The 26,952-nt window shown below is 40.1% G+C and overlaps 2 protein-coding genes across 4 annotated transcripts in view; one reads left to right on the top strand and one right to left on the bottom strand.

Moving 5' to 3' along the window:
• The window catches only part of pitpnm2 (phosphatidylinositol transfer protein, membrane-associated 2), a 38,265-nt gene extending 33,685 nt beyond the window's left edge, over positions 1-4,580 (top strand). For both annotated transcript variants that reach the window (XM_085164574.1, XM_085164575.1), the window contains one exon: positions 119-4,580. In XM_085164574.1, coding sequence (XP_085020700.1) covers positions 119-487 — 369 coding nt within the window. In that variant the 3' untranslated portion in view covers positions 488-4,580. The remainder of the gene's footprint in view (positions 1-118) is intronic.
• A 5,609-nt stretch (positions 4,581-10,189) lies between these two features.
• Positions 10,190-26,952, bottom strand: part of LOC146513899 (kinesin-like protein KIF2A) — a 31,491-nt gene continuing 14,728 nt past the window's right edge. Inside the window, exons 15-21 of one of the 2 annotated variants that reach the window (XM_085164584.1) lie at positions 24,267-24,377; positions 24,099-24,166; positions 23,404-23,493; positions 21,398-21,545; positions 20,702-20,803; positions 16,198-16,333; positions 10,190-15,251 (exon numbers count right to left, since the gene is read on the bottom strand). In XM_085164584.1, coding sequence (XP_085020710.1) covers positions 15,166-15,251; positions 16,198-16,333; positions 20,702-20,803; positions 21,398-21,545; positions 23,404-23,493; positions 24,099-24,166; positions 24,267-24,377 — 741 coding nt within the window. In that variant the 3' untranslated portion in view covers positions 10,190-15,165. The remainder of the gene's footprint in view (positions 15,252-16,197; positions 16,334-20,701; positions 20,804-21,397; positions 21,546-23,403; positions 23,494-24,098; positions 24,167-24,266; positions 24,378-26,952) is intronic. The other variant, XM_085164585.1, reaches the window with a different exon arrangement.

Genomic DNA, 26,952 nt, shown 5'->3' on the forward strand with positions numbered 1-26,952 from the left:
ATAGGCCATGAATATTTTACGTGATTAATCGCTGAGTGTTTAGGGTCTGTCAGGGGACCTTCTGTCTGTGCATTGATGCTGAGTAAACCCAGTTTAATTGACTGTTAATCTGTTCCAGTTCATCCTGGATGGCTATGCTTCCCACCTATCTCAGCTGGAGTACAACCAAAGGTCTCGCCCTGCCAAGACCGCCAGTACCCGTATGGTCCTCCGGAAGGGCAGCTTTGCTCTGGGCACAGCTGGAGGAGACTTCCTCCGGAAACGGAACCACATCTTTCGCACCATCTCCTCTCAGCAGCCTGGAGGGTCGGGGTCATGCTCACCCAGCCAGCCAGGCCGGACTGAGCGCACGCTCAGCCAGTGTGAAGTGGAGCGCGATAGAGGGGTCACAGCAGCAGGACAGAGGAGTATGAGTATAGCTGCGGGGTGCTGGGGGCGCAGCAGCAGCACCAAGGAGGGCAGTGTAGGCTTACATGGCCCCAAGTAATGTTTAAATAAAAGCTTTGGTATAAAGGACCCTGGCCGAGCCACTATGATCTCTGGACTAAGATAAAAGATAGAAAGGTAAAGAAAAGATGGGAGGGTGTGGTTGATGGGTCTGTGGAAGGAATACACAGATGGTTTAGCATAAATAACTCATAATTAATAGAGATTAGGAAGGAGCGATAAGTAGGGATCTGTCCAGGAGGAGTGGACTAATCAGGCCAAGTGGGATCTAGAGAACAAAACAGTTCTGTAGCATGACTCTTTTACAGTAATACTTTTATAGGATATACCACTATTTAAAAAAAATGACAAAGGAAGGATTAAAAAAAAGAAATTGTAAGCCTTAAACTAATCTCGTCTAACGGGAAACCCTCCCTTCTCCTTTCCAAACAACACACTGTCCAAACATTCACACTCATGAGCTCAGGACAAACTGCAGAGCCAGATTGATCTTCAGACAGTCAACCATGGGACTGAGGCTAAGTTCGTTTGGCAGCCGTGGCAAAGGGCCAGTGATTTACACTTGAGTTTCTTTTCCACTGTTTTGGAACACAGCAGTGACTGGCAATAAGTATAGAAAACCCTCATGATGCAAAAACAGAAAAGCAAATCTATCAAAAAGTAAGTAGAGACCAAATGGAGACCTTACTGTAAAGGATCTGTTCATCCAAACTCTACCAAAAGAGATCCTATTAGTAGCTATTTTAACTAGCCACAGCATGTTAGTGTAAACAAAATCCATCCAGAAGGTTGTTAGGTTAGATGTTTTAGTTACTCTCTTCCCGTTTCTTACCATCAGCCTGTCAGCTGGCTTCATAAAGGATTCTCCAATTCCATTTTACTCCACCCTATTTATCTGGCCGGTACTTTTTGGTTTTATTTGTCCAGAAGTATCTAAACATTAAGATGATGTAAATGTAGGTGGAAGTATTTTCTGTCATGAAAATGTACCCGAGAGTCTGTCAGGGTCCAAACTCTCTTTGTTACCACCTAAAATCACCATGCTAACAAGCTAAACCAGATTAGGAAAAAAGCTTGCAGCGTTGTTACTGGAGAAATGATAGCATGAGAATGCTGCATTGAGTTAAGTGTAATGGACCACAAACGAATTACCTTCATGGTATTGTGCTGGCAGAAATTTTAAAAGAATCTCTAAATTTTCTATTTTTAGATACCAAAAGATATGAATAAAGAAATGTGTATTTTGGATGAATTGATCCTTTGAACAATAAGGGCTGGATTTGTGAAATATACTGCATCACAGCGGAAAGTACTTGTCGTCTTAGTCACAGATCAGTCCTGTTCATGCTTCTTAAAACATACTGATAGCAGGTCGGCCATTCAGTTTTCATTCCACCCTGTGTGAAACTCTGTAGTATTTTCTGTTTCCATGTGGCCTCTGGGCCATCCAAGGCCTTAATATCCCACAAGACACTTTCTTTGCAGAGGAGACGGAAAGCAGAAAAACAGGGCATGCAGCATTAAAGCAACAACTGAGACTCTGTACAGTCCACAGCAACTATCCCTTTATTTATATATATATATCTATATATTCATCTGCTTGCAATACCTCAGATCCACCTGCTGGTGGTGTTTTGTTTCCCATAGTTGCTGCTGCTGGGAGACACTTTTGTGGTGTTTCCTGGGTATTTGCTCTTTTTTCTCATAGGATATAATGCAGGCTGGACCTGGAGCCTGTTTCATTTCAGACTGAACTGGAAGGGAGAGCTTTCACTCACAAAGATGTTTCAGTATTTGTACCAAATGGACTAAAGAATGAGCCGAAGTGATTCAGATCGAATGTTGAAATGACTGAATTATCAGTGTGTGTGAAGTATGGGAGATGAGTCCCATTGGCCTCTCTTTCCCTTTAAAGAAGATGAAGCCACCTCACATCTCTGACCCAAATCCAAAAAAAACAAAAACTATGGGCACATAGCAGGCATAAATGTCACTCTTTAAATAATAGGTAAAAACATTTACAGGTATGGTAAATAAAAAAGTCAGGTGCCTGTGTGAACACTGAAACAGTAAAACTAGCCATGAAGACATACCCTACACAGTGTGCTTCCAGTTTAGGTGATAGTGGACAGAATCCACTATGCTTATTTTTGGCAAATGTTAACAACTAAACAACATCTCTCGAAAAATTTCAGCCAGTGTTCAGGGTGTTCTACTAAGGACTGCACAAAACTGAATGACAAGACCTTTTAATGTACACCTTTAAAATGATCCAAATTCAGTCAATAAGAGCTAAAAAAGTTTAAAAAAAGTGTTTATGAAGATAGTTCAAAAAAGGCCATATACTCGATTTTTAAAATCAAGCCTTCTTATATTGCAATAGAATTGTTTTAATATAGCTAGTTTTTAAAGTTATTCATTTTTATACACACCCTGTAATAATTTGACTTGACCTGACACAAAGATAAAATTTAAAACCTTGGAAATCATTTACTTTAATCTTTTAAGCCAAATTTTCAAAAGAATATTTATAATAGTAATAACAAGCATAAATTCTAATGTGTTTTCGCATGAACTGGAAGTCTAAGTCTAAACAAATGATACGTAGTTCTACATATGGATGCTTGGTATAGACTTAAATAATTATAACTACAACAGTTTCAGTGTTCAGATGAGCATCTGGCTATTTCTGAAGCATGAAAAATTGTGAATCTGTCCTTTAAGCCTTCGTGCAAGGATGTATGGAGCAGCCGCACTGCTTGTCACCCTCATTTTACTATGCTGTTATTTCACATGCCCAGTTTCCACACTACACAGTCTGTGTGATCCAGACCGTCTTGAACCCACCACAAAAGCCAAAATCATTCTCTAATACTGTAGTTAATCAACAGCGTAACCTCATTATCCTTTTTTGCACTAGTTTACAGTGGAATATACTGTAGTTACCATCTCATGTTGCTGCATTTGAACACCTTTGTAGTGCATGACATTTTTTATTTATGTCAGGATATGATATATGTGCTGGTATGCATACGTCTGTACATTTGGTCACAATATGAAAACGATGTACGTATATGTGCCAAATAGTTAACAAGGAACTCTACAGAAGTCTTTAGACCAGGAGTTTTCAAAGTCTGATATTGTGCTCCCCCACTGATGCATATCTATGCCCACACTCTGTGTTCTCTTAACAGGCATATTTTTCTGTTTGGTGGATGATTATTCTCAAAGCTTTGGAACTACAGTAACTGTAATTCTTTAAAAATTAGTGCAATCTAATGTAGACTCCTGAAGTTTACCTTTAAAAGCGCACTTTTCCTTCTTATGTTATGTTATCTTACAATAACATGACATACAGAAACCTGATTTCTTTGTGCTATTGGCTACATACACAGCACACCCAGAAATATCCTCCTGAGAAGCGAGGAAAAAACAATCTTTCTATTGAACTTTTTTGTGATTTCCTTCCTCTTTAGAGATAAAAGACAAAACCCATGAAATATCAATGGAAATCCCAGGATGTCATCTATTTAGCACATCAGGACTTAGTAGGTTAGCTCAAATAAGTCAAAAACAGATGTCCATTACAGAGGACACATAAATGAATGGGCTGGTTCTCAGGAGGATATAACTCTCAGATAATCAGTGCTGCTCCTCAGCAAGCTTCCAGCAAGCAGTTGGGCAGTCAGAAGAAAGGGGGCTTTTTGGGGTCCATTTAAGGTGTCCACCTTAAATGGACAAACAGGATCTTCTAGTTGTGAAGCAACAGTACTTACTGCTCTACTACTGTGCCACCACACTGCAAGAGGTGTCTCTTCAAATCCATCTCCTAATTTTCCTACTATCTATTGCTGTCTTTATTTTCTTTTGGTTTCAGAGGTGCAAACTGAGAAAGATTTCAAGTTTAAAATCTTCTTTTTACTGAGTAGACAAGGCTGTTTTGTTGTTGTTGGTTAACCCAGATACTTAGAAGACTCATTGAAGAATCCAGAAAATCATTTAGAACAATGGTGACTATTTTTTAAAGGAATGTAATTAGCTTTGTGACTTGACTACATGCTGATATCTGAGAAGCACAGACTATGCCTAGAGGATTAGGAGTTTTTTCTTATTTTTGTTTCTTTTCTTTTAAATTTTTATTTTATTTTATTTTTTTAAGATTTTGGCCCCATTAAAAGCATTTTAGCAATTGTCTTAGCTATTAGCTCTTTCTGTTTGCACTGTACCCATGAAGAACTGTCTGCTTATTAGTCATGGGTACTGGATATAGCAATGTCTTCTGAAAGTCTATGGCCCATTGAATCTAAAGATACATATATCACATAGATCCACTCATTTTTAACTTGGAAATTAAAGGGCCAAAAAAGACAACTAGTGCTTCCTGTTGCTCTCAAACACATCTGTGCACCTGTACAATCCACCTGACACAGATGGGAGGTTGTCATAGTTTGAAAACCCCTGATGCATACTGTATCCAGCCTTTCGTAAGAAGGGGAAGTGTGTACTGAGAGCAAACGTCTTAATGCTTTGACTGGATTTTGATTTGCTGACTACATAATATTAAATTGAATGTTGCATGTGAAAAAAAATGGGCAAAATGTTTTGACCTTGTAGAACAGAGTCTGAGCGTGCTGCCAAAACCTTGGACAATATGCTAGACTGAAAGAAGTCCTGAAGTTTAAGCGTGACTGCCTGTCGTGATGTGGGTGGTTTTATGGATGCAAACACTTTTTCCCATTTGGCCATTTTGGCTGCTGAGTTGAATGTCTGTCCATCTGGATTCTGACACTGTTCGGGAGCCAAGGATGTGTCACTGTACATACTGTAAAGATATATATGTAGGAAATATAGGGTCGAGGTTTATTTATTTATTTAAGGTTCATGACGTTACTCTGGAAATTTCAGGTGAACTATAATGGAAATATGTAGCATTTTATTTGTCATTTTGGCAGTCATTGAGGCTATGGACCAACACAGGAAGCTTTTATGTTCCTACCAGTGCAATATTGTTCTTCACATCACAGCAGGGGCACAATCTACCACAATACAATCTACATGCAGTCTGAAAGCATACACGTCCATACACCACGTGCAGCTTTTTCACACCATGTGAAAACTGTTTGTATTTGAGCTGCTGTAGACATCTGCTGTCTCTTACAAAAGTCAAGTATGCTTTATAGGACTATTGTACCTATTTTTCAAGCTGCAGTATTTTACAAAACCTTTGCAATATAACTCGAGACATTTTTCTCAGCCAGCAGTAGGTGCATGGAAAAGTAAAAGCCCATAACAGAAAACAATATTTAACAAACTGTTGCATTTTGTCTAATCCGACTTAAAATTACATAACCTACACTGGTAAGAATAATAAATGAACTCTTCTCCACTATGTCCTTACAATTAAACTGAACACTTACATATAAAAACAAAAACAAAAACAAACAGCAGAATATATTTCCTGTAATCACAATTATTGCCACTTTGGGATAAGAATGATTAAATATAGAGACCTACATCTTTAGTTTTAAAAAGTGCATTTTAGTTTGTGGTTTCACTTTCTAATAACACACCCTTTGTGAAAGGGTAAACATTATTGTATGCTGAATAAGTCACTGGACACGTTAGTCCAAAGAGACCACTTTTCATTTCAGTCTATGAGATGACTGCTCAGTTTAGCTTTAATGCTGACACTGTGAAAAATGTTAGCACCCACTGTTGCTTCTATGAACAGCATTTTAGCAAACTAATTATTTGGTACTTATTGAAAATTCATGTGTTTAAAACCTTCCTACATTTTCTAAAGCTAATAAAAGTATTTGTAATGACTTCTGTAAACTCATACCTGAAACATGTATGTATTGTACTGAAGAGGTACAGTCATGTAAAAGGAAAGCATGCCTACTGATTAAAGTTCTTAATTGATGACTATTTAGTATTTATAATAGGATTACAAATGTTTTTAAAAGCCATTATAAGTGAAACAAAGCTGCCAAATAAAAGTCGGTTTTGATTAATATCTTTAAATGAATAAATCTTTTAGAAAAAGTTCCTTATTAGAAAGTGGGACTGACAATTTATTGATGTCCACCTTTAGTGCCATATCATATTTTGTATGTACACATCTGAAATATAATGCCACAGATGCTGTAGGACCGTGACAAAGTGTATAGTGGCAATAATTAATATACACTTTCAATATATGCATAGCATGGGATTAGAGTCACATGCACAAAATTTATTTTAACATCATCTAGTTTTTCTAAGCAGCACTATAAACACTTAATGGTTTATAACACATTAAAATGTAGCTCTACATATTCATTTATTATATTTGTAGCAATTTTAATTGCCCTGTAACCATTACTGCATCATTAATTCTTGCTTTATGTGTGATTTCCATTTGTTTTACTTTTTTTTTTTATAATTGCGGGAATAGACGAACACTTTGTATCTGCTTACAGTTTCATTATTGCATCGTTAAATGTTTATATACTGCTTATATTTGCTAGGAAAGGGTGGCATAAAATAGTACTTCTCTGCGCCACGTTAGCTGTTGCATAGATTGTCATTACCCATTTTATATGTTTTAACTGATTCTTTGATCCATGACACCGACAGCCAGTAACTAAGATTCCACATGTACTTAATTAGGGACACCAGAATTACTTTTCCAAGTGATTTAGACTCACATTTTCAGTAGGTACAGATGTGTCCTTGTTCATACAGTATGTGTTCTGGTAGATTTATGACCCCCAGCACTCACCATTATCCTCTGTACTGTGGAATAAATATAATTGGATGATAAATTACCATGTGTTTGTGTGTTCTTTTTAGCCTAGTCTTAAACGTTTACATACAATTATGTATAAATCCGAGACTTACAACCAGCTGAGGAGTGAGATCCCACTGTGATGTCTGAAGCACAGTGTTTCAAGCACTGATGTCTTGGTATTTAGAAATAGGAAGCACCGAGTGAGAGGTAGATCTGGGCCTAACTTTGAGTTTGTTAACTCTGCAATCGGCAACTCTGAGTTTTTTTTGTTCCAGAACAACTAATCAGCTTTGGAGCAGACACTGCAAGGCTTGTAAAGTAGACTTGAAACTAGCAACTGAGACCTGAAATCATCAAGAAAAGTATTTACTGAGGTTACACATCAAAGGAGCCAAGTGACTTTGGACTTCTATGCAAGTTCTTTTTGTAACCAGAGGCCCACTGCTGGTTACTAGAAAACAGATGTGGTATCAAGTTACACACATACAAAGCACAGGTCTTGAACTTCATGTAGCTCAACTGCAATAAACTGAATTTACAGCAGTCATTTTGATAATAAATACTAATAAAATTAATCTAGGCTTACAATTAATCTAGGCCTGAGATGCGCCTCTAACCTTGACCTGGCGTCTTCGGCCCGGAGAGCATTATTAAATGTTAGGTTGTTGATGAACAAGACTTTTATCATGAATGACTTTTTTACCACTACGGGTCTGGATTTACTGCTGACGGAAACCTGGATTCGTCCTGGTGAGTCCTTTCCCTTTTCTGAGCTCCTTCCCCCGGACTGTGATTTTTTCAGCTCACCGAGGCTTTCGGGTAGGGGTGGAGGACTTGCGGTGGTCTTTAGGAATAAATTCTGGATACGGCAGCTGTCCCCACCTATGTTTGCTAGCTTCGAAGCACAACTATTGGAACTTCCTGGACCCCCCCTGGCTCTTTGTGTTGTGGACTTTTATCAATGATTTTGCTGACTTTTTAGGATCTATTTGCTTAAATTATGACCGTCTTCTTATTGCTGGTGATTTTAACATTCATATCTATTGTAAAGACGATAGGCTTGCCAAAGACTTTCTTGTTTTAGCTGATTCTTTTAATCTTACTCAGTGGGTAAATGCTCCAACCCACTCTAAAGGTCACACACTTGATTTGGTTTTCTCTCATGGAAGACCACATCCCAGTGTTGCTAGTGTGAGGGAAACTAGCAACACTGGGATTTCTGACCACTTTCCAGTCATTTTTGATGCTGATCTATGCGAAACTGATCTGAACCTTGGGGGCCCTCAACGCCTAGGCCGTTTCATTGATTCTGGGACTGTGGCTGAACTTTCTGCATTTTTCTCTGAATCTGTGCTCCCTGATATGGCTGGCATCACACAGTCTTTATTTGATGACTTTGCCAACTCCCTACTCGCTATATGCACCTCCATACTGGACTCTGTGGCCCCTATAAAAGTGAAATGTCCTAGAAGCTGTTCCCGACCTTGGTTAAATGACTCTACATGTGCCCTACGCCGTACCTGCTGTCAAGCTGAGAGGCGGTGGAAAAAGGATAGGCTCCAGGTGTCCCTTGATATTTTACGCAGGACACGCTTGGAATTCCAGAAATCTGCTAAGATGGCTAAATCGGCTGTTCTGTCAGCCATCGTTACGAGTAATAGTCATAATCCACGCGTTTTATTCAATATTTTTAACTCCTTGGTTAACCCTTATCCTGAAGCATCGTGGCTAGCTTCTTCGGCTCTTTGTGAGCAGTTCTTAAATCACTTCACTGATAAAATCTCCACCTTAAGAGCCTTAAAAGCTTTGGGGATGTGCTAAGCCCCCGCTTTACGCTGCTCTATGACACTTGCTCAGTTTGAACCAGTGTCACATCCTACCCTTAAGGGAATTATTGATCGTCTAAAAAACTCAAATTCTGTTCACGACATTCTCCCATCTCGCATTATTAAGGAGGGATTTAATGTAATTGGGCCTTGTATATTATCACTAATCAATCTTTCTTTGTCAATGGGTTGTGTTCCAGCTGCCTTTAAACATGCCGAAGTGAAACCTGTTCTTAAAAAGCGTTCCCTAGATCACTCAAATCTCGCTAATTACAGACCTATCTCGCAACTTCCGTTCCTGTCAAAAATCCTCGAGAAGATTGTCCTATCACAACTTCAGACCTATCTGAATGAGAATAACATCTGGGATAAATTTCAAACTGGGTTTAAACTGCGCCATAGCACGGAAACAGCACTTTTGAGGGTCTTCAATGATCTTCTTTTAATTACTGACTCTGGGCGCCCCGCCGTCTTAATTTTGTTGGACCTGTCTTCTGCTTTGATCTGGTGGACCATAATATCCTGTTAATGAGGCATTACGGGTATGGCTCTTAGTTGGTTTAAAACCTACTTATTGGAGAAGTCCTTCTCTGTCACGATGGGTACCTACTCCTCTTCCATTGCCCCCATTACCTGCGGTGTCCCTCAGGGGTCTGTGTTGGGTCCTATGCTGTTTTCTCTATATATGTTACCCCTTTGTCGTATTATTGAAAAGTACAAACTCTCTTATCATTGCTACGCGGATGACATTCAAATTTATTTTGAATTGACCGAGGATGAAACTTCCTTGGTACTTCGCTTCTTCGATTATATAAGTGAAGTTAAAGACTGGCTGCTGAGCAATTCTCTTATCCTTAATGACAAGAAAACGGAAATTTTAATATTTGATAGTCATACCCCTAGAGCCCATCTAACTGGTGTCCTCGGGCCCTTCGCTGATTATCTTTCCGATTCCACAAGTAATTTGGGTGTTTACCTGGACGGCTCCTTTAAGCTTGACAAGCATGTGTCCTCTGTTATTAAATCTTGTTTCTATCAACTTTGTTTAATTTCTAAGGCCATGCCATACTTACCACGTGAGGATCTAGAAAAGCTTATCCATTCTTTTGTCACATCCAGAAGCAGAGTTGCAGTCTTACACGCCTCTCTGCAGCTTCTCTCCTCCTGCTACCCCCCCAAAAACCCATCTCCATAGAGACTGTGTCTGCTTCCAAAAAGACAAAAAACAAACTAAAAACCAGCAACAAACAACTTAAACACTTACAAAGAAAGAACAATACAGTATCCACATCTGAACCAAAGAGTAAAACAGTGAAATGTGGATTATTAAATATTAGGTCTCTCTCCTCCAAGTCTCTGTTAGTACATGACTTAATAATTGATCAACAAATTGATTTACTCTGCCTTTCAGAAACCTGGTTGCAGCAGGATGATTATGTTAGTTTAAATGAATCAACACCCCCGAGTCATTCTAACTACCAGAAATCTCGAAGCACAGGTCGAAGGGGCGGTGTGGCAGCAATTTTTCACACCAGTCTATTAATTAATGAAAGACCAAGACAGACTTTTAATTCATTTGAAAGCCTGATGCTTAGCATTGTTCACCCCAGCTGTGAAACTCAGAAACCAGTCTTACTTGTTATCATCTATCGTCCACCTGGGCCTTACACAGAGTTTCTGTCTGATTTCTCAGACTTTATATCTAATTTAGTTCTGAGCTCAGATAAAATAATTATTGTGGGTGATTTTAACATCCATGTTGATGCTAAAAATGACAGCCTCAACATGGCATTTAATCTGTTGTTAGACTCAATTGGTTTCTCTCAAAATGTAAAAGAACCCACCCACCACTTTAATCACACTCTAGATCTTGTTTTAACATATGGCATAGAAACTGAACATTTAACAGTGTTTCCTGAAAACCCTCTCCTGTCTGATCATTTCTTGATAACATTTACATTTACAATAATTGATTACGCAGCAGTCGAGAGTAGACTTTATCAAAGTAGATGTCTTTCTGAAAGCGCTGTAACTAAGTTTAAGAATATAATCCAGCCACTGTTATCATCGTCAATGCCCTGTACCAACACAGAGCAGAGCAGCTATCTGAACGCTACCCCAACAGAGGTCGATTATCTTGTTAATAATTTCACCTCCTCACTACGTACGACTCTGGATACTGTAGCTCCAGTGAAAACTAAGGTCTCTAATCAGAAGTACCTGACCCCGTGGTATAATTCTCAAACACGTACCCTAAAGCAGATGACTCGTAATCTGGAGAGGAAATGGCGTGTCACAAATTTAGAGGATCATCATTTAGCCTGGAGAAATAGTTTGTTGCTTTATAAGAAAGCCCTCCGCAAAGCCAGAACAGCTTACTACTCATCACTGATTGAAGAAAATAAGAACAACCCCAGGTTTCTCTTCAGCACTGTAGCCAGGCTGACAAAAAGTCAGAGCTCTTTTGAGCCAACCATCCCTTTAACGTTAACTAGTGATGACTTCATGAACTTCTTCACAAATAAAATTTTTATCATTAGAGAAAAAATTACCAATAATCATCTCACAGATGTAATATTATCTACAGCTACTCTTAGTTCCATTGATGTTAAGTTAGACTCTTTTTTTCCAATCGATCTTTCTGAGTTAACTTCAATAATTACTTCCTCCAAACCATCAACGTGTCTTTTAGACCCCATTCCTACAAAACTGCTCAAATAAGTCCTGCCATTGATTAATTCTTCGATCTTATATATGATCAACCTATCTCTAATAATCGGCTATGTACCACAGGCCTTCAAGGTGGCTGCAGTTAAACCTTTACTCAAAAAGCCATCTCTAGACCCAGCAGTCTTAGCTAATTATAGGCCAATCTCCAACCTTCCTTTCATATCAAAAATCCTTGAAAGAGTAGTTGTCAGCTAACAGCTAACTGATCATCTGCAGAGGAATGGTTTATTTGAAGAGTTTCAGTCAGGTTTCAGAGTTCATCACAGCACAGAAACAGCTTTAGTGAAGGTTACAAATGATCTTCTTATGGCCTCTGACAGTGGACTCATCTCTGTGCTTGTCCTTCTTGACCTTAGTGCAGCATTCGATACTGTTGACCATAATATCCTATTAGAGCGATTAGAACATGCTGTAGGTATTACAGGTATTGCACTGCAGTGGTTTGTATCATATCTATCTAATAGACTCCAATTTGTGCATGTAAATGGAGAGTCCTCTTCACACACTGAGGTTAATTATGGAGTTCCACAGGGTTCAGTGCTAGGACCAATTCTGTTTACATTATACATGCTTCCCCTAGGCAGCATCATTAGAAGACATAGCATACATTTTCACTGCTATGCAGATGACACCCAGCTCTATCTGTCCATGAAGCCAGATAACACACACCAATTAGTTAAACTGCAGGAATGTCTTAAAGACATAAAGACTTGGATGGCCACTAACTTTCTGCTTCTTAACTCAGATAAAACTGAGGTCATTGTACTCGGCTCTGAAAAGCTTAGAAATGTGGTATCTAACCAGATTCTTACTCTGGATGGCATTACCTTGGCCTCCAGTAACACTGTGAGGAACCTTGGAGTCATTTTTGACCAGGATATGTCCTTCAACGCACATATTAAACAAATATGTAAGACTGCGTTCTTCCATTTGCGCAACATCTCTAAAATTAGAAATATCCTGTCTCAGAATGACGCTGAAAAACTAGTTCATGCATTTATTACTTCCAGGCTGGACTACTGCAATTCATTATTATCAGGATGTCCAAAAAACTCACTGAAAAGCCTTCAGTTAATCCAAAATGCTGCAGCAAGAGTTCTGACAGGGACTAGAAAGAGAGAGCATATTTCTCCTGTTTTGGCTTCCCTCCATTGGCTTCCTGTTAAATCCAGAATTGAATTCAAAATCCTGCTCCTCACATACAAGGTCTTAAATAATCAGGCCCCATCTTATCTTAATGACCTTGTAGTACCATATCACCCTATTAGAGCACTTCGCTCCCGCTCTGCAGGCCTACTTGTTGTTCCTAGAGTATTTAAAAGTAGAATGGGAGGGAGAGCCTTCAGTTTTCAGGCCCCTCTTCTGTGGAACCAGCTTCCAGTTTGGATTCGGGAGACAGACACTATCTCTACTTTTAAGATTAGGCTTAAAACTTTCCTTTTTGCTAAAGCATATAGTTAGGGCTGGACCAGGTGACCCTGAATCCTCCCTTAGTTATGCTGCAATAGATGTAGGCTGCCGGGGGATTCCCATGATGCATTGAGTTTTTCCTTTCCAGTCACCTTTCTCACTCACTATGTGTTAACAGACCTCTCTGTATTGAATCGTATCTGTTATTAATCTCTGTCTCATTCCACAGCATGTCTTTTATCCTGTCTTTCTTCTCTCACCCCAACCGGTCGCAGCAGATGGCCGCCCCTCCCTGAGCCTGGTTCTGCCGGAGGTTTCTTCCTGTTAAAAGGGAGTTTTTCCTTCCCACTGTCGCCAAAGTGCTTGCTCATAGGGGGTCATATGATTGTTGGGCTTTTCTCTGTATCTATGAAGCGCCTTGAGGCGACATTTGTTGTGATTTGGCGCTATATAAATAAAATTGAATTGAATTGAATCCAGGTTTGACTATTGCAACTCCCTATACACTGGGCTTCATTCTGCCCTTCTTCGTAGATTGCAACTCGTCCAAAACGCCGCGGCTCGCCCTCTAACTGGTACTCGTAGGTTTGAGTCTATCACCCCAATTCTCACTGGCCTTCACTGGCTCCCAATTAAACACCGCATTGATTTCAAAATCTTACTGCTTACTTATAAAATCATAAATAACATTGCACCCAGCTACCTTATTGATCTCCTTAGTGTGTATACTCCCAGTAGAATGCTGAGATCGTCTGACCAATTGCTCTTGGTGCAACCTAGGTCAGAGCTGAAAACCAGAGGTGACCGTGCCTTTGCTTCAGTTGCACCTAACCTCTGGAATAACCTCCCTCATACTATTCGCACATCTGACTCAATCCAGACCTTCAAGTCTCAATTGAAAACCCACCTTTTTAGCTTAGCCTTCCCGGCCTCCTAGAGCAGGCCTTTTAAGTGTTCTTTCTTGCCTTCCCCTTTCCTCTCTTTTGCCTATATTGTTTTATTGTTTTTATCGTTAAGTCTTGCTTGCTTATCTGCGTGCTTGTATGCTTGGTTAATCAATGCCAGCCATCTGCTAGCTTATCTGCATTTGTATTTTATTATTGTTTTATTGGATTATGTAAAGCACTTTGGCTACCTCTGGTTTTAAATGTGCTATACAAATAAAGTTGTATTGTATTGTATTGTATTTCATGTTAAACTGAAGGCTATGAAAAGATTTTCATGCCTTTGAACAGCGTGAGTAGTTAAACATATTTTAGTAATAATTAGTAACTATGAACTAGTGGCCCAGAGAAAATTAGCTAGATGCTCCACAGAAGGTGCCCTGAGGGCTAAATAAATACACATACACCAACAAGAAGTAATCTTTTATTATGGCAAATGAAAAAAACTGTTTCTGTAAATGTATCCTGAAACACCTTGATCATAGTGCACCCTTTAGTGCAGTTAATGTCACATAAGGTTAATTTTAGGCTTGTCTCAATCAAACCTTAATTACATACAGTATCAACACAAACACGTGGCTCATGTTACAGACAAACTTGACATGCCCTGTTCATCCGAGCTGAAACAGGAAGAACAGGAAGAAAAATTCCTCCAAATATTGCACGAAATGGCAAAAGTTGTTTATAAAATTGCCCTGGTGAGCATGAGTGATCTGATAAAAAATAATTTAAAACAATGTCTGAACTTTTTTTTGTTTTAAAATCAAGTACTTGGGATTAAGCACACAGAGAAAAACTTTATAGATACGCTTTACAGGAACATGGCAGAGCGTGGGCGGTACGCTCTTTGGCTTTGCAAATGGATGGATGGATGACAGGAAGCAGTCTGTACAGCAGAGAGGTCAGGGAAAACCAAACACACTAACAGGAACCATAAAATCACAGCTGAGTTAAATCAGCTGCTTCATCAGCACTGACCTCCTTATGGCCTTCACCTCTCTGAGGACCAATCAGTGAAATAGCACATGTTATGTGTCTATAGCGCCCGAGGCCTCTTGGGGGTGATTTGTTTGCTAGCTTGTTCCTCTTCCTGGAGAGCACAACGGAAAGATTTAACTTTATCTGGAAGAGGAGAGAATATCACACAGAAGGCACTATTTAAATGATGATCTTTGTCTTTCAGGATAACATGAAATCACGTCACTCATACAAAATTTGATACACCAGTGGAAGCTTTTTTTAAATATTGTGAAATATTCTGTAGCAAAAAGTGAATTTTATAAAAAGTGAAGGTGAAATGATAGGAGCAGAAACTGGTGAAGAATAGGTAATGAAGATTTATCTCTCTCCTATCATCATGGATAATCCTACTGCTGGACATTTGTGTTGTCTTTGTTGGGTCTGTTGTATTTTCATATATTTCGTAGCTTAACTTCTTTCTTTCATATAATTAGCTATTTGCTCATCAATACTGACCTTGATTGAAGTATCAGATTTTTAAATCACCAAATGTGGGTATAGTTCTTAAAAATCCTATATGAATAAGTGTAAAACTTATTTGAGTTGCTGGCACAAAACACATTTTGAGTTGATGTACAACTGAAAATGTGAAGATATATTTAAATTTTACTTGCAAGTTTGTTGATGGAAATAGCACACTATCATAGAAACTGCTTAGCACTCTTGCACTGTAATGCATTAGTTTGGATTGAAGCTTACGCACTGAAGCACAGCACAATAATACAAACCAACCAATACCAACAAATCAAGGCTGCAGTAGATGAAAAATCCTGTGTTTTGTGAGATAAAATTGCTGTTTCTGAGTCTGGTGGAGAGCAACAGATTCATTTCCTTGTGGGAAAGAACTGCTGGAAGAGGAAATGTTTTAAATGTAGCTTGCACATAACATAACATCGGTACGTTGCTTTAATTACTGTAGCAGCTGGTAGTTGTTTGTTAACGGTGTGTCTGTTGCCATCTACAGTTATTCATTTATCAGACTAACTTGTAGAATTGATACTTTCTTAATGCAAAGAGGCTGAAAATTTGGAAACTGCATGATGTTTACCTCTTAGCTCAGTAAGAATGTCTATCTTCTGGTCCAGGATTTGTTCTAACTGAGTTGCATATGATTCAACATCATAGTCCACCTCCTCTGTCATTTCCAGAAGCACCTTCTCATCCTCCAAGCACCGGATCGACTCCTGTAAGGGAAAAAGATGCAGCTGAGTTGGGCTATGTGGTTTTAAATTCATATTGCCTATGAACGCAAAAGTGGGTCAAAGTTGTGTTATGGCACGTGGTTCCTCTTTATAAAAATATGGCAAATTCTATGGTATTTACTGTAAATTACTGCACTAAAGATAAGATAAGATAACCTTTATTAGTCCCACATGTGGGAAATTTGTTTTGTCACAGCAGGAAGTGGACAGTGCAAAAGTTATATGGCAAAAATTAGAATACAATAAAAATAAAATACTGTACACAACTGTACAGAATAGAATAAAATACTATATACAGTAGAATAAATAGAATAAAATATACAATAGGATAAAAATAGAATACAACTGAACTTAATACAACTGAGTAAAAATACAACTTTGTCAGATAAAGAGTATTGCACTTAGTGTTATTGCACATGTGTGGATGTGTGTGTTTGATCAGTTGGAGTCTTTGTTGTGCAGTCTGACAGCAGTGGGGAGGAAAGACCTGCGAAATCTTTCCGTCCCACACCGTGGGTGCTGCTGTCTGCCACTGAAGGAGCTGCTCAGTGCTGTCAGAGTTTCCTGCATGGGGTGGGAGATGTTGTCCAACAGGGATGACAGCTTAGCCACCATTCTCCTGTCACTCACCACCTCCACTGGGTCCAGAGGGCATCCTAGAACAGAGCTGGCCCTTCTGATCAGCCAGTTCAGTCTCTTCCTGTCCCCGGCAGAGATGTTGCCACCCCAGCAGACCACACCGTAAAAGATAGCTGAGGCCACCACAGAGTCATAGAAGGTCTTCAGGAGTGGGCCCTCCACTCCAAACGACCTGAGTCTCCGCAGCAGGTACAGTCTGCTCTGCCCTTTCCTGTAGAGGGCTTCTGAATTATGAGTCCAGTCCAGTTTGTTGTTCAGGTGAACACCAAGGTACCTGTAGCAGTCCACAGCCTCAATGTCCATACCTTGGATGTTCAGTGGTTGCAGTGGAGGATGTTTGTGCCTGCGGAAGTCGACCACCAGCTCCTTGGTTTTAGTGGTGTTGATGTGGAGGTAGTTGGCACCAGTCCCTCTGTACTCCTTGTCGTCCCCATCAGTGATGAGGCCGACTATTGCAGAGTCATCAGAGAACTTCTGCAGGAAGCACTGGGTGGAGTTGTGGGACAAGTCTGCAGTGTAGATGGTGAAGAGGAACGGAGCCAGAACCGTTCCCTGTGGGGCCCCCGTACTGCAGACGACCCTGTCCGACACACAGCCCTGAGTTCTCATATAATGTGGTCGGTCGGTGAGGTAGTCCAAAATCTACTAGGTGATGGTCCACTCCAGAGTTCTCCAGCTTGTCCTTCAGGACCGAGGGAAGAATAGTGTTGAAGGCACTGGGGAAATCAAAGAACATGATTCTCACAGTGCTTCCAGCGGTCTCCAGGTGAGCGAGGGAGCGATGTAGGAGGTGAATGACGGCATCATCCGCTCCAATGCCAGGCTGGTAGGCAAACTGAAGTGGGTCCAGTGATGAGCTCATCAGGTGCCGAAGCTGAGCCAGGACCAGCCGCTCCAGGGTCTTCATCAGGTGGGATGTCAGAGCCACCGGCCTATAGCTGTTGAGGTCCTTGGGGCGTTAAGTCTTTGGCACTGGTACAACACAGGTGGTTTTCCAGAGCTGTGGGACTCTCCCCAGCCTCAGGCTCAGGTTGAAGAGGTGCTCCATCACCCCACACAGTTGGTCCGCGCAGGACCTGACGACCCTTGAGCTGATGCCATCTGGGCCCGCTGCCTTCTTGGCTTTAATCCTTCTCAGTTCCCTCCTAACCTGGGTGGTTGAGAGAGACAGGCTGGAGCCTTGTGTTGAGTGTGTATTGGATGCTGTTATTGGGGGTGGGGAGGAGTGAGCAGGGTGAGTAGAGGAGGTGTGAAGTGTCTGACGGACACTAAGCTGTTATCGCGATAACATGCGAGAATTCCCGGGGCAGGTAATATGGACGCATGCTAACGGCTAACAGCTCAATGTCTCTGCTGCAGAGTTGTTCTTTAACAGTGATGTGCCCAGGGTTACACCATCTGTCATTCACAAACACTGCCAGTCCCCCTCCTTTCCTCTTACCGCTGTCTCTCGTCCTGTCCGCTCGCAGCAGCTGGAATCCCGGTAGTGTCACGCTTGTGTCCGGAGTTAGCGGTGTTAGCCACAACTCCGTTAGCATCATGATGCTAGATTGCCGGTACTCCCTCTGTGACCAGGTTAGCGACATGAGCTCATCCATTTTATTGGGCAAAGATCTTACGTTTCCAATAATTACAGAAGGAAGAGATGGTCGATAACGTCTCCTTCTCGGGTGACGGCGCTCCTTCTCAGCACGACACCCCCGTCTTTTCTTCCTTAGCTCGCAGGGAATGTCGATGTAGCTTTAAACAGGCTAAAGCTATCAACAAAGGACTTCATGGAAGGACTTCAACAGAATAAAGAATGACAAACTTCTGGTGACCAAAGAAGAGCAGGATGCTTGTTGAGTCAAACACTTCTGGGAAACACTGACCAGCACATACAATTTTGAGCAACAAGAAGCACTGGGAGCTCTTCAAGTAGAAGAAGGTGCCATATCTCAACATGAAGTCTGTTTGGCGATGAAAGCTCAAAAATCAAACAAACCAGCCAGCATGGATGAAATCCAATCAGAATTGTTGAAATATGGAGGGCCGATTGTTACAAATGTGCTCACAAAACTGTTCAATGAATGTTGGTGAATGGAGGCCGTCCCCGAAAACTGGCAGAAAGGCATCATCCTCAAACTACCAAAGGAGGGCAACATGATGGAGTACACAAACTGGCGTGGAATCACCCTACTCTCGGTCAAAGGAAAAGCCTTCTTCACCATGCTACTCTGCCAACTTAAAGGCGCTGCCGACCAACGCCTCTGCGAAGAACAGGCGGGTTTTCGACGTGGACGATCATGCACTGACCAAATATTCACCCTTAGGAACATCATCGAACAGTTAGCGTTCAATGATGTGTGTTAATTGAGAGCGATCACTCTCAATAAACTTCATCGACTTCAAAAAAGCCTTTGATAGCATTCACAGAGATTTGCTTTGGAGCATCCTCCACCTGTACGGTGTCCCGCGAAAATTCATCTCAATCTTCAAGTCACTCTACTGCCACCCCAACTGCTCCATCAAGATGAACATGGGCCACACCAATCTCTTCGCCATTGAGACTGGTGTCAGGCAAGGACGCATCCTCTCGCCCTTCCTGTTCCTAATGGCCCTAAACTTCATCATGAAGAAAGCCTTGGTCGGGCCACATGCAGGCATCACCTTGGACGAGATCAGTTGACTTACCGACCTTGATTTTGCAGATGGCTGGCGGAAGATGGACACCACCTCCAGCATCCAACGTCGAACCTGGCTGGAAAAAGTTGGACTTTGCATCAGTGCAGAAAAATCAAAAATCATGCACATCAGCGACCAGGTTGGTATGCCTAAGATCAAGATCGGTGGGCAAGAACTCGAGGTGGTTGAGAGGTTTGCATACTTTGGCAGCGTCATTGGCTGGGACGGAGATTGAGAGACTCAATTCAAGAGCCGCACTGGCAAAGCCTCGGCGGTATTCCAACAAATGTGAAATATCTGGTCATCTGCCTCCATCTCAATCAACATCAAGGTTCATTAGTACGCCTCAACCATCATCCCAATGGTAATCTATGCAACTGAAAGGTGTAAAGCATCGGCCAGTATTACCAGGAAGGTGGACGTCTTCCACCAGTGCTGCCTTTGAAGGATAATGAAGATCCGATACTTTGATCATGTCACCAATGAGTAGGTGCTACAATGAAGCAACCTTCCTCACCTCAGCGTGATTATTGCATGCTGCCATCAAAAACTTGCCAGGCACATCATTCGCATGGACGACAGCCAAACAAAACATTCTGATGGGTTCCACCTGGAGGTTGTGGCAGGGGACGGACATGGCTGACCTGGCACCGGACCTTCCATTATGACCTCAAAGCCCTTTGCATTGCTTGGGAAGAAGGTGAAGAGTTTGCCGGAAATCGTGATCGATGGAGAGACCTTGTCGCCCAATACGCTCGATAGCTTGGGTGGAAGGAGGTCTGGCAAAGGTAAAGCCTCTTGAGAAAATAGGGTAGATGAATTCCAGTGCTAGCTGTGAGCTGTTGCTTAGGATATCACATTTTTAAAACTAAAGCTTTACCCATTATAATATACGATTTAGCATTGTTCAGAAACAATCTGTATCTATACTAACATGCCTCAAAACAAATGATCAATCAGGTTAGATCAATTAGCTACAATTGGTTATTAATATCCTATTATTTTTAGCTGTAAATGGAAAAACAGAAATCTTCTGGCCTACTGTACCTGAAAAACAGCCCTGTGATCCTCTAGCACCTGCTCCTCCATCTCTACCAGCTGAGAGACGGCTTCATGGAAAGTGAAGAGCTGCGGGGAAACCTCTTCCTCCTACAATAAACAAAGCCAGTGCTGTGATTATGAATTTAAAACTGCAGGAAATATATGCAGATTTAAACTAAAAACAATTATGCTAGATAAATTCCAAGAAATAAAAATAATGTACCAAAACCCACAGGTACTTCATTTACTTCTTTTATTAAATCCTAATGTTATTCAATATTCAGCCATGACCCTTTTCCAGATGAGGCACCATCAGCCACAATGTGAATGAGGGTTATGACATAAAAGTTAAAAAATAAAGTGACTGCAGAGGAAGGCAATATCTATTGTTTATTTTGTTGAAACTGTAGTTTTATATGGAAAGTAACTGTGCAAGAACCTGCAAGCAGACTTAGTGTTGAATTGAACTGTGAATGTGGCAGGGAGCTAGAGTAAAGATATGAGAAGGTAGGAGGTATTTTGAATATTATTGTTTTCTAAGGGCCACATTTGTGGAATAATGCAAGTTATCATCTGGCTCAGCAGTTCCCAGCTGACTGAAGTCAGTTTGTGAAAACCTAGCATCTATATTTTTCACACGGAGCTGCTGTGGGTTCAGTGTTCTCTGTCACGGTAGCGTGCGTGGGCAGCAGATGTTCTTACGTTCTGTTCACAGAGCAGCTTCAGATCATCTCTCTGTGGAGAGCTCCCCACTCCCCACTGAGCCTCCAGCACCTCCAGCTGCGTGATGTGTCCTCCCTGATGGCTCTCCATCATGGCTGCCGCAGGGTCCACTGTGAGCTCCTTCACCCTGACAACACATCAGCACTATAGGTAAACCAACAGTATGACAACTGCAAACAACTGCAGAGGTGAGCTACAATGGTGTGTAGCTGTATATGAGAAATATACAAACGTGTCGCGTTGGTGACAAGTGGTTCAACATGCCAAGAAAGCAGTGATGAATACTGTGAGTTATGAGAAAGAAACATGAAGATGAAGATGATGACGAAGAACTTCATGCAGGCTTTGGGAACTCACATCTGGAAAGCAAGTCAAGTCAACAAATGACTGATGAAAGAAAGCCTAAAGAACAAAGAAAACCAAAAAGTTTACACTTCTGCTGAATTTGGGATTTAGAGATGGAACAAAGTGGGGCACATGCATCATGATAGGTGACACAACACTAAAATATATTGAATAGATTGGATGATACTGGTAAGGCGATGTAGTGATTTTTTTTTTTTACTTTTTGCCAAAAAATCTTACAGAAAGATCAGAACCCAGAGGAGGCAGTTGTCAAATGGTATGCTGAATGGAAAGATCAGGATGCGGTGTAATTTTTTATTTTTTTTGCCAACCATACATTATTGTAGCACATAATTTTATAAATGAATTGTTAACGTACTGTTTTATTAACAGTTTCCTGAAGATGCTTTATATTTTAAGGTAAAAGCCCACAACAACACTGAGAGAACCCCAATGCCCTATGAGCAGCTTTGTTGAGGATCGCTCCTTTAACAGGAAGGTTATATGTGTTGTTAATTGACAGAAAATGCCCCCCTTTTCTTCTTTTTTTTTTTTTTACTGTGAACCCATTATAAAAACTTGAAATTTCAACAAGATCTTTTCTGTCATTTAACAGTTTATCAGTTGTGTCATTACATTGGTGCAGTATAAATGGCCATTAGGGAAGGTTGTGCTGGGCCAATTTCTGCCCCCAGGCCCTATATTTGATACTGCTGCTTTAGTGAATAATTATTTGCACTACGAAGACATGTATGTGGGTTTAAAACACAATAAATGACAATTCGTTTTTACAGCAACTAAAAAATTTCTCATTCAGTCCAACAGTGTATCTCACTGGAGTGTTTTGGGATGGAAGTGCAAAATATATAATACTTATATAATGTAATACTTCATAGAAAAGTACAATTGTTATTGGGTTTTTTTTCAAAAGGATTTGTTGACAAAAATAAAATAAGACTAACAAAAAAAGTGAATGACCCAACCTCCTAGGACCTGGCGTCCACATATGTGGACATCACATTTTGGGTTATTTAGACCAAAATATTCAATTTTGCTCTACAAGGGCCTGATATCCACTTACGAGGACATTATACAGCTACTGTTCTATTAAAATTTTAAAAGAATATCCCCATATGTGGTTCTGATTTTTCTTAAAAACAAAAATAAGGTAAAAAAAATAATAAAAAAAATCTGGTAATTCTTTGTTTTTACATTCATAGGGCCCCAATCAGCCCAAATATCAAAGAGAAACTAAAATGCATTCTGTGGAAGAGTTTGGGTCTTAGGAGGTTAAAGCAATAAAAAAAACTTTGTAAATAATAAGTCAAGTGAGGCAGACAGTGAATGAACTCATTTTAACCTTGGTTCACATGCCAACTAAACTGAATTTAATTCAGTTTTATTTATATAATGCCAAATCACAACAACAGTTGTCTCAAGGCACTTTATCTTGTAAGGTAAAGACCCTACAACAATGATTACATCATGATTATGGTGACTGATGACGTTATGATGTTAGGACCCTCAATGATCTTTTTGGAAACAGACACAAAGCGGCTGCCTGGGTTCATGTGAAATGCCAATATGGGGGTAACTAATTGTGCAGGACACTGTTAAGAGACATAGCAAAATGATCATACTCATAGGTAGGGGAGAGCTCAGAGCGACCTCCTCCACCCCCACTCTGGGAGAAGGGAATGTCTGAGGGACTTATCCCAAATTCCTTTACTCTGGGAAAAAAATAAAAAGCATGACAGGGGAGAGAAACACACATCAACAAGTGGAGGCAGGAGAGGATCAAGTTATGTTATGTAGTCTTTTCTATTTTACATTTTTATAAATTCATTCAACAGAGGAGAAAGACAAACACAGATAACTAAGAGTATTCCTCACAATAAGTCAACATTTTCAAGAAAAATGAGATGACAAGATGCGTGTAATCTGGCTTTATGTTTCATGCAAACTCCTCAAACACAAAATTTAAAATAATTCTCTATACTGTTACAATGGTAAATGTGCTTAATAAACAAATTTTCCAAACGTCTGTTTGTGATAGGCAGCCAATCAGAAGAAAGCTGGCTTAAAGTGAGAGAAGTTGAAGTTGAATTGAATTTTTTGACAGTTGAATCTTGCATAATAGATAAAACTATGGAACTTGAAATCAGTATAACAGGTCCACTTTAGAACTTTATGTTGATGCTTTTGACAAAGACTGAAAGTCAGGTTAGTTAGTGGAAAGTGAAGGTGTATAAATTTGAAATTATAACTCAATGTGCATTCATCTTAATGTTATATTGGAAAACCTTTTTTTGCCTTTCAGTAGAATCTTTCCTACCTGTTGGCATATCTCAATGTGTTCAGTGTGTTTTCACAAGATGCCATCCCAGGAGAGATGGTTGCAATCTGTAAAAAGATGAGAGAGGGATTTACCAAAACTGCAACCAAATCTGTAATCACTTTCTATTGTGTGCTTGTCTATAGTGGGTACATGTTGTTTTCTTACCATGCATGTTCTGGAGTTTTCTCCTATGAACGAGTCCCGCAGCACTTGGGTTAACTTGCTGGCTCTAAATGGAGTGTGTGGTTTGTTTCTGCCCAGGGCTCGAATACACTCCTGCAAACATACACCATGCCCAATTATGCAAAAATTCTGGCTATAGTCATTTTTAAAAATAATTTTTAAGGAGAACTAGGAAATATTTACTATTTTTCTTTTCTTACATGATTTGCTGTTTCAAGTCAATGAAATATATCTGGGATTTTCTCGAGATTGCCTGCCTCCATCTCCTCCTTTCCTGTAGAATCTTCCAAGAATCTTCTTTGCTGTCTTAAAGTTTTTTTTTTAATATCTATAGCCTATTTGTTGCATTTTCCTTGACGGATGTTCTTCTGATTATACAGCAGCAAAATGCCCCTGAAAGATATTCTTGATCCCTTTTTTCCTCCTGCCTGCTGTCTTCCCATCCATCACTTCATATAGCCACTATCCCTCCTCTGACATGTCCATAAATCCCACCCCTCAAAGCTGCTCAACCAGAGCACCTTATTAAATCCTGTCCCATCTGCTTACTCCTACAAAGATCTTAGCATCTTCAACTCTGCCACCTCCAACTTGGCCTCCTATCAGTGCCACTGTGTCCAAACCATACATCATACCAAGTCTCACTACCACCTTACCTTTCACTCTTGCTGCTATTCTTCTGTCACAAATTACCCCTGACAGTTGTCTCCATCAACTTCACCTTGCCTGCACTCGCTTCACCTCTCTTGTGTACTGTCACTTTGCATGGTTAACCCCGAGTATTTGAACTCATCCACCTTCACTACCACCTCTGCTGCTTGCTTTTTCACTGTTATACCTGCCTTTCTTTACCATCAATACTGCTCATGTCAATGTTAATTAGATTTGCAGGACATTCAGGTGCTCCACCTACAGGACTCGAAAAAATGAAAACCTTCACTAGGACTTTTCTGTTCTACAAAGTATAATTCTTTTTTTTTTAGCAAAGGTATGGTGTGCAATCATTTCACCCTGGAAAATGAACAGTTCAAAGAAATCTTTAAAATGAAAATGACATTAATACCCAAAATGAGTGTATGCAAACACATAGTCAGACTCGGGGAGCATCTCGCCACACATTTTTTCTCTCTCTCCCTCTCCTTATTTATGAACAAGTGAGGTATTCTCTCCACCTGTCTAAGCGACACACACAGAGTACACCCCTAGTTATGCACAGACATCTATGGGTGCACTAAGATTCGTTACATGGAATGTAAATGGAGCTGGCTCCAGAGAAAAGAGGTTAAAAATATTTAACCAACTCAAAAAACTACAGGCAGATGTTGTCCTTTTACAAGAGACCCACAGACCTCTTAGAGGTTCGAATGAACTTAAAACACCTGAGTTTCCTAATGTGTTCTCAGCCTGTTATAATTCTAGACAAAGGGGAGTAGCAATTTTAATTCATAAAAAAATTAATTTCACAGTACTCGATACAGTTATAGATCCAGAGGGCAGATTCTTAATCATTAAACTATCTATACTTGATAAAAAGCTATGTATTGTAAGTGTATATGGTCCAAATGTTGATGATCCCTCATTCTTTCACGGTTTTTTCAGTGCACTCTCTGAACACTTAGATGGCACACTTGTGCTTGGAGGCGACCTCAACCTTGGACTGAATGAAGAAATGGATAGGCTCAATACAGCAGGAACTCAGCGTAATTGGCAGTCCACAAATATAATCAAACAGTATATGAGCGACTTTGGTCTTTGCGATGCATGGCACTCCCTTCACCCCACCAGTAAGGAATATACTTTTTTTTCACATGTTTATCACTCCTACTCTCGTCTAGATTATTTTTTGGTCAGCAGCTCACTGCTGAGTGACGTTTCAGACACTGAGATTCACCCTATAGTTGTCAGCGATCATGCTCCTGTATCTTTAACACTAATGCACAAGAATAATACTATGCCAAGTAAAAACTGGAGATTTAATACATCACTGCTTAAAGATGAAGACTTTATTAAATATTTTAAAAAAGAGTGGACTTCATATTTAGACTTTAATGACACTCCCGGAACATCAGCTTCTGTTTTATGGGAAGCAGGGAAAGCTGTGATGAGAGGTAAAATAATTTCTTTCTCATCACATAAAAAGAAAAAAGAAAACAAAAATATTCAGGAATTAGAAAAAAACATCAAATCACTAGAAGAAGCCTACACGTCCCACCAAGATCAGGAAACATTGAACAAAATACGCAAAACAAAACTAGAATTAAATGAGATAATTGATAGAAAAACAAAATTCTTAGTACAAAGACTACGCTTACAAAATTATGAACATAGTAATAAATCCGGTAAATTTCTAGCAAACCAGTTAAAAATAAATAAAGAAAAAACAACTATATGTGCTGTTCAAGATTCATCTGGGAACACAATATATGAACCGAAACAAATAAACAACATTTTCAGGGATTTCTATAAAACGTTGTATTCACCACAAATAAACCCATCTAAAAGGAAATTGATCAATTTTTAGACAACATAACTCTCCCAAAATTATTAGACTCTCAAGCAATGGCACTGGATTCGCCACTGACATCAGGTGAACTCCAGGAAGCCCTGATAAATATGTCCAATAATAAGGCTCCAGGTCCAGACGGCTTTCCTGCAGAATTCTACAAAG

This window comes from Neolamprologus multifasciatus, chromosome 7, assembly GCF_963576455.1.
Source record: "Neolamprologus multifasciatus chromosome 7, fNeoMul1.2, whole genome shotgun sequence".
NCBI lineage: Eukaryota > Metazoa > Chordata > Actinopteri > Cichliformes > Cichlidae > Neolamprologus > Neolamprologus multifasciatus.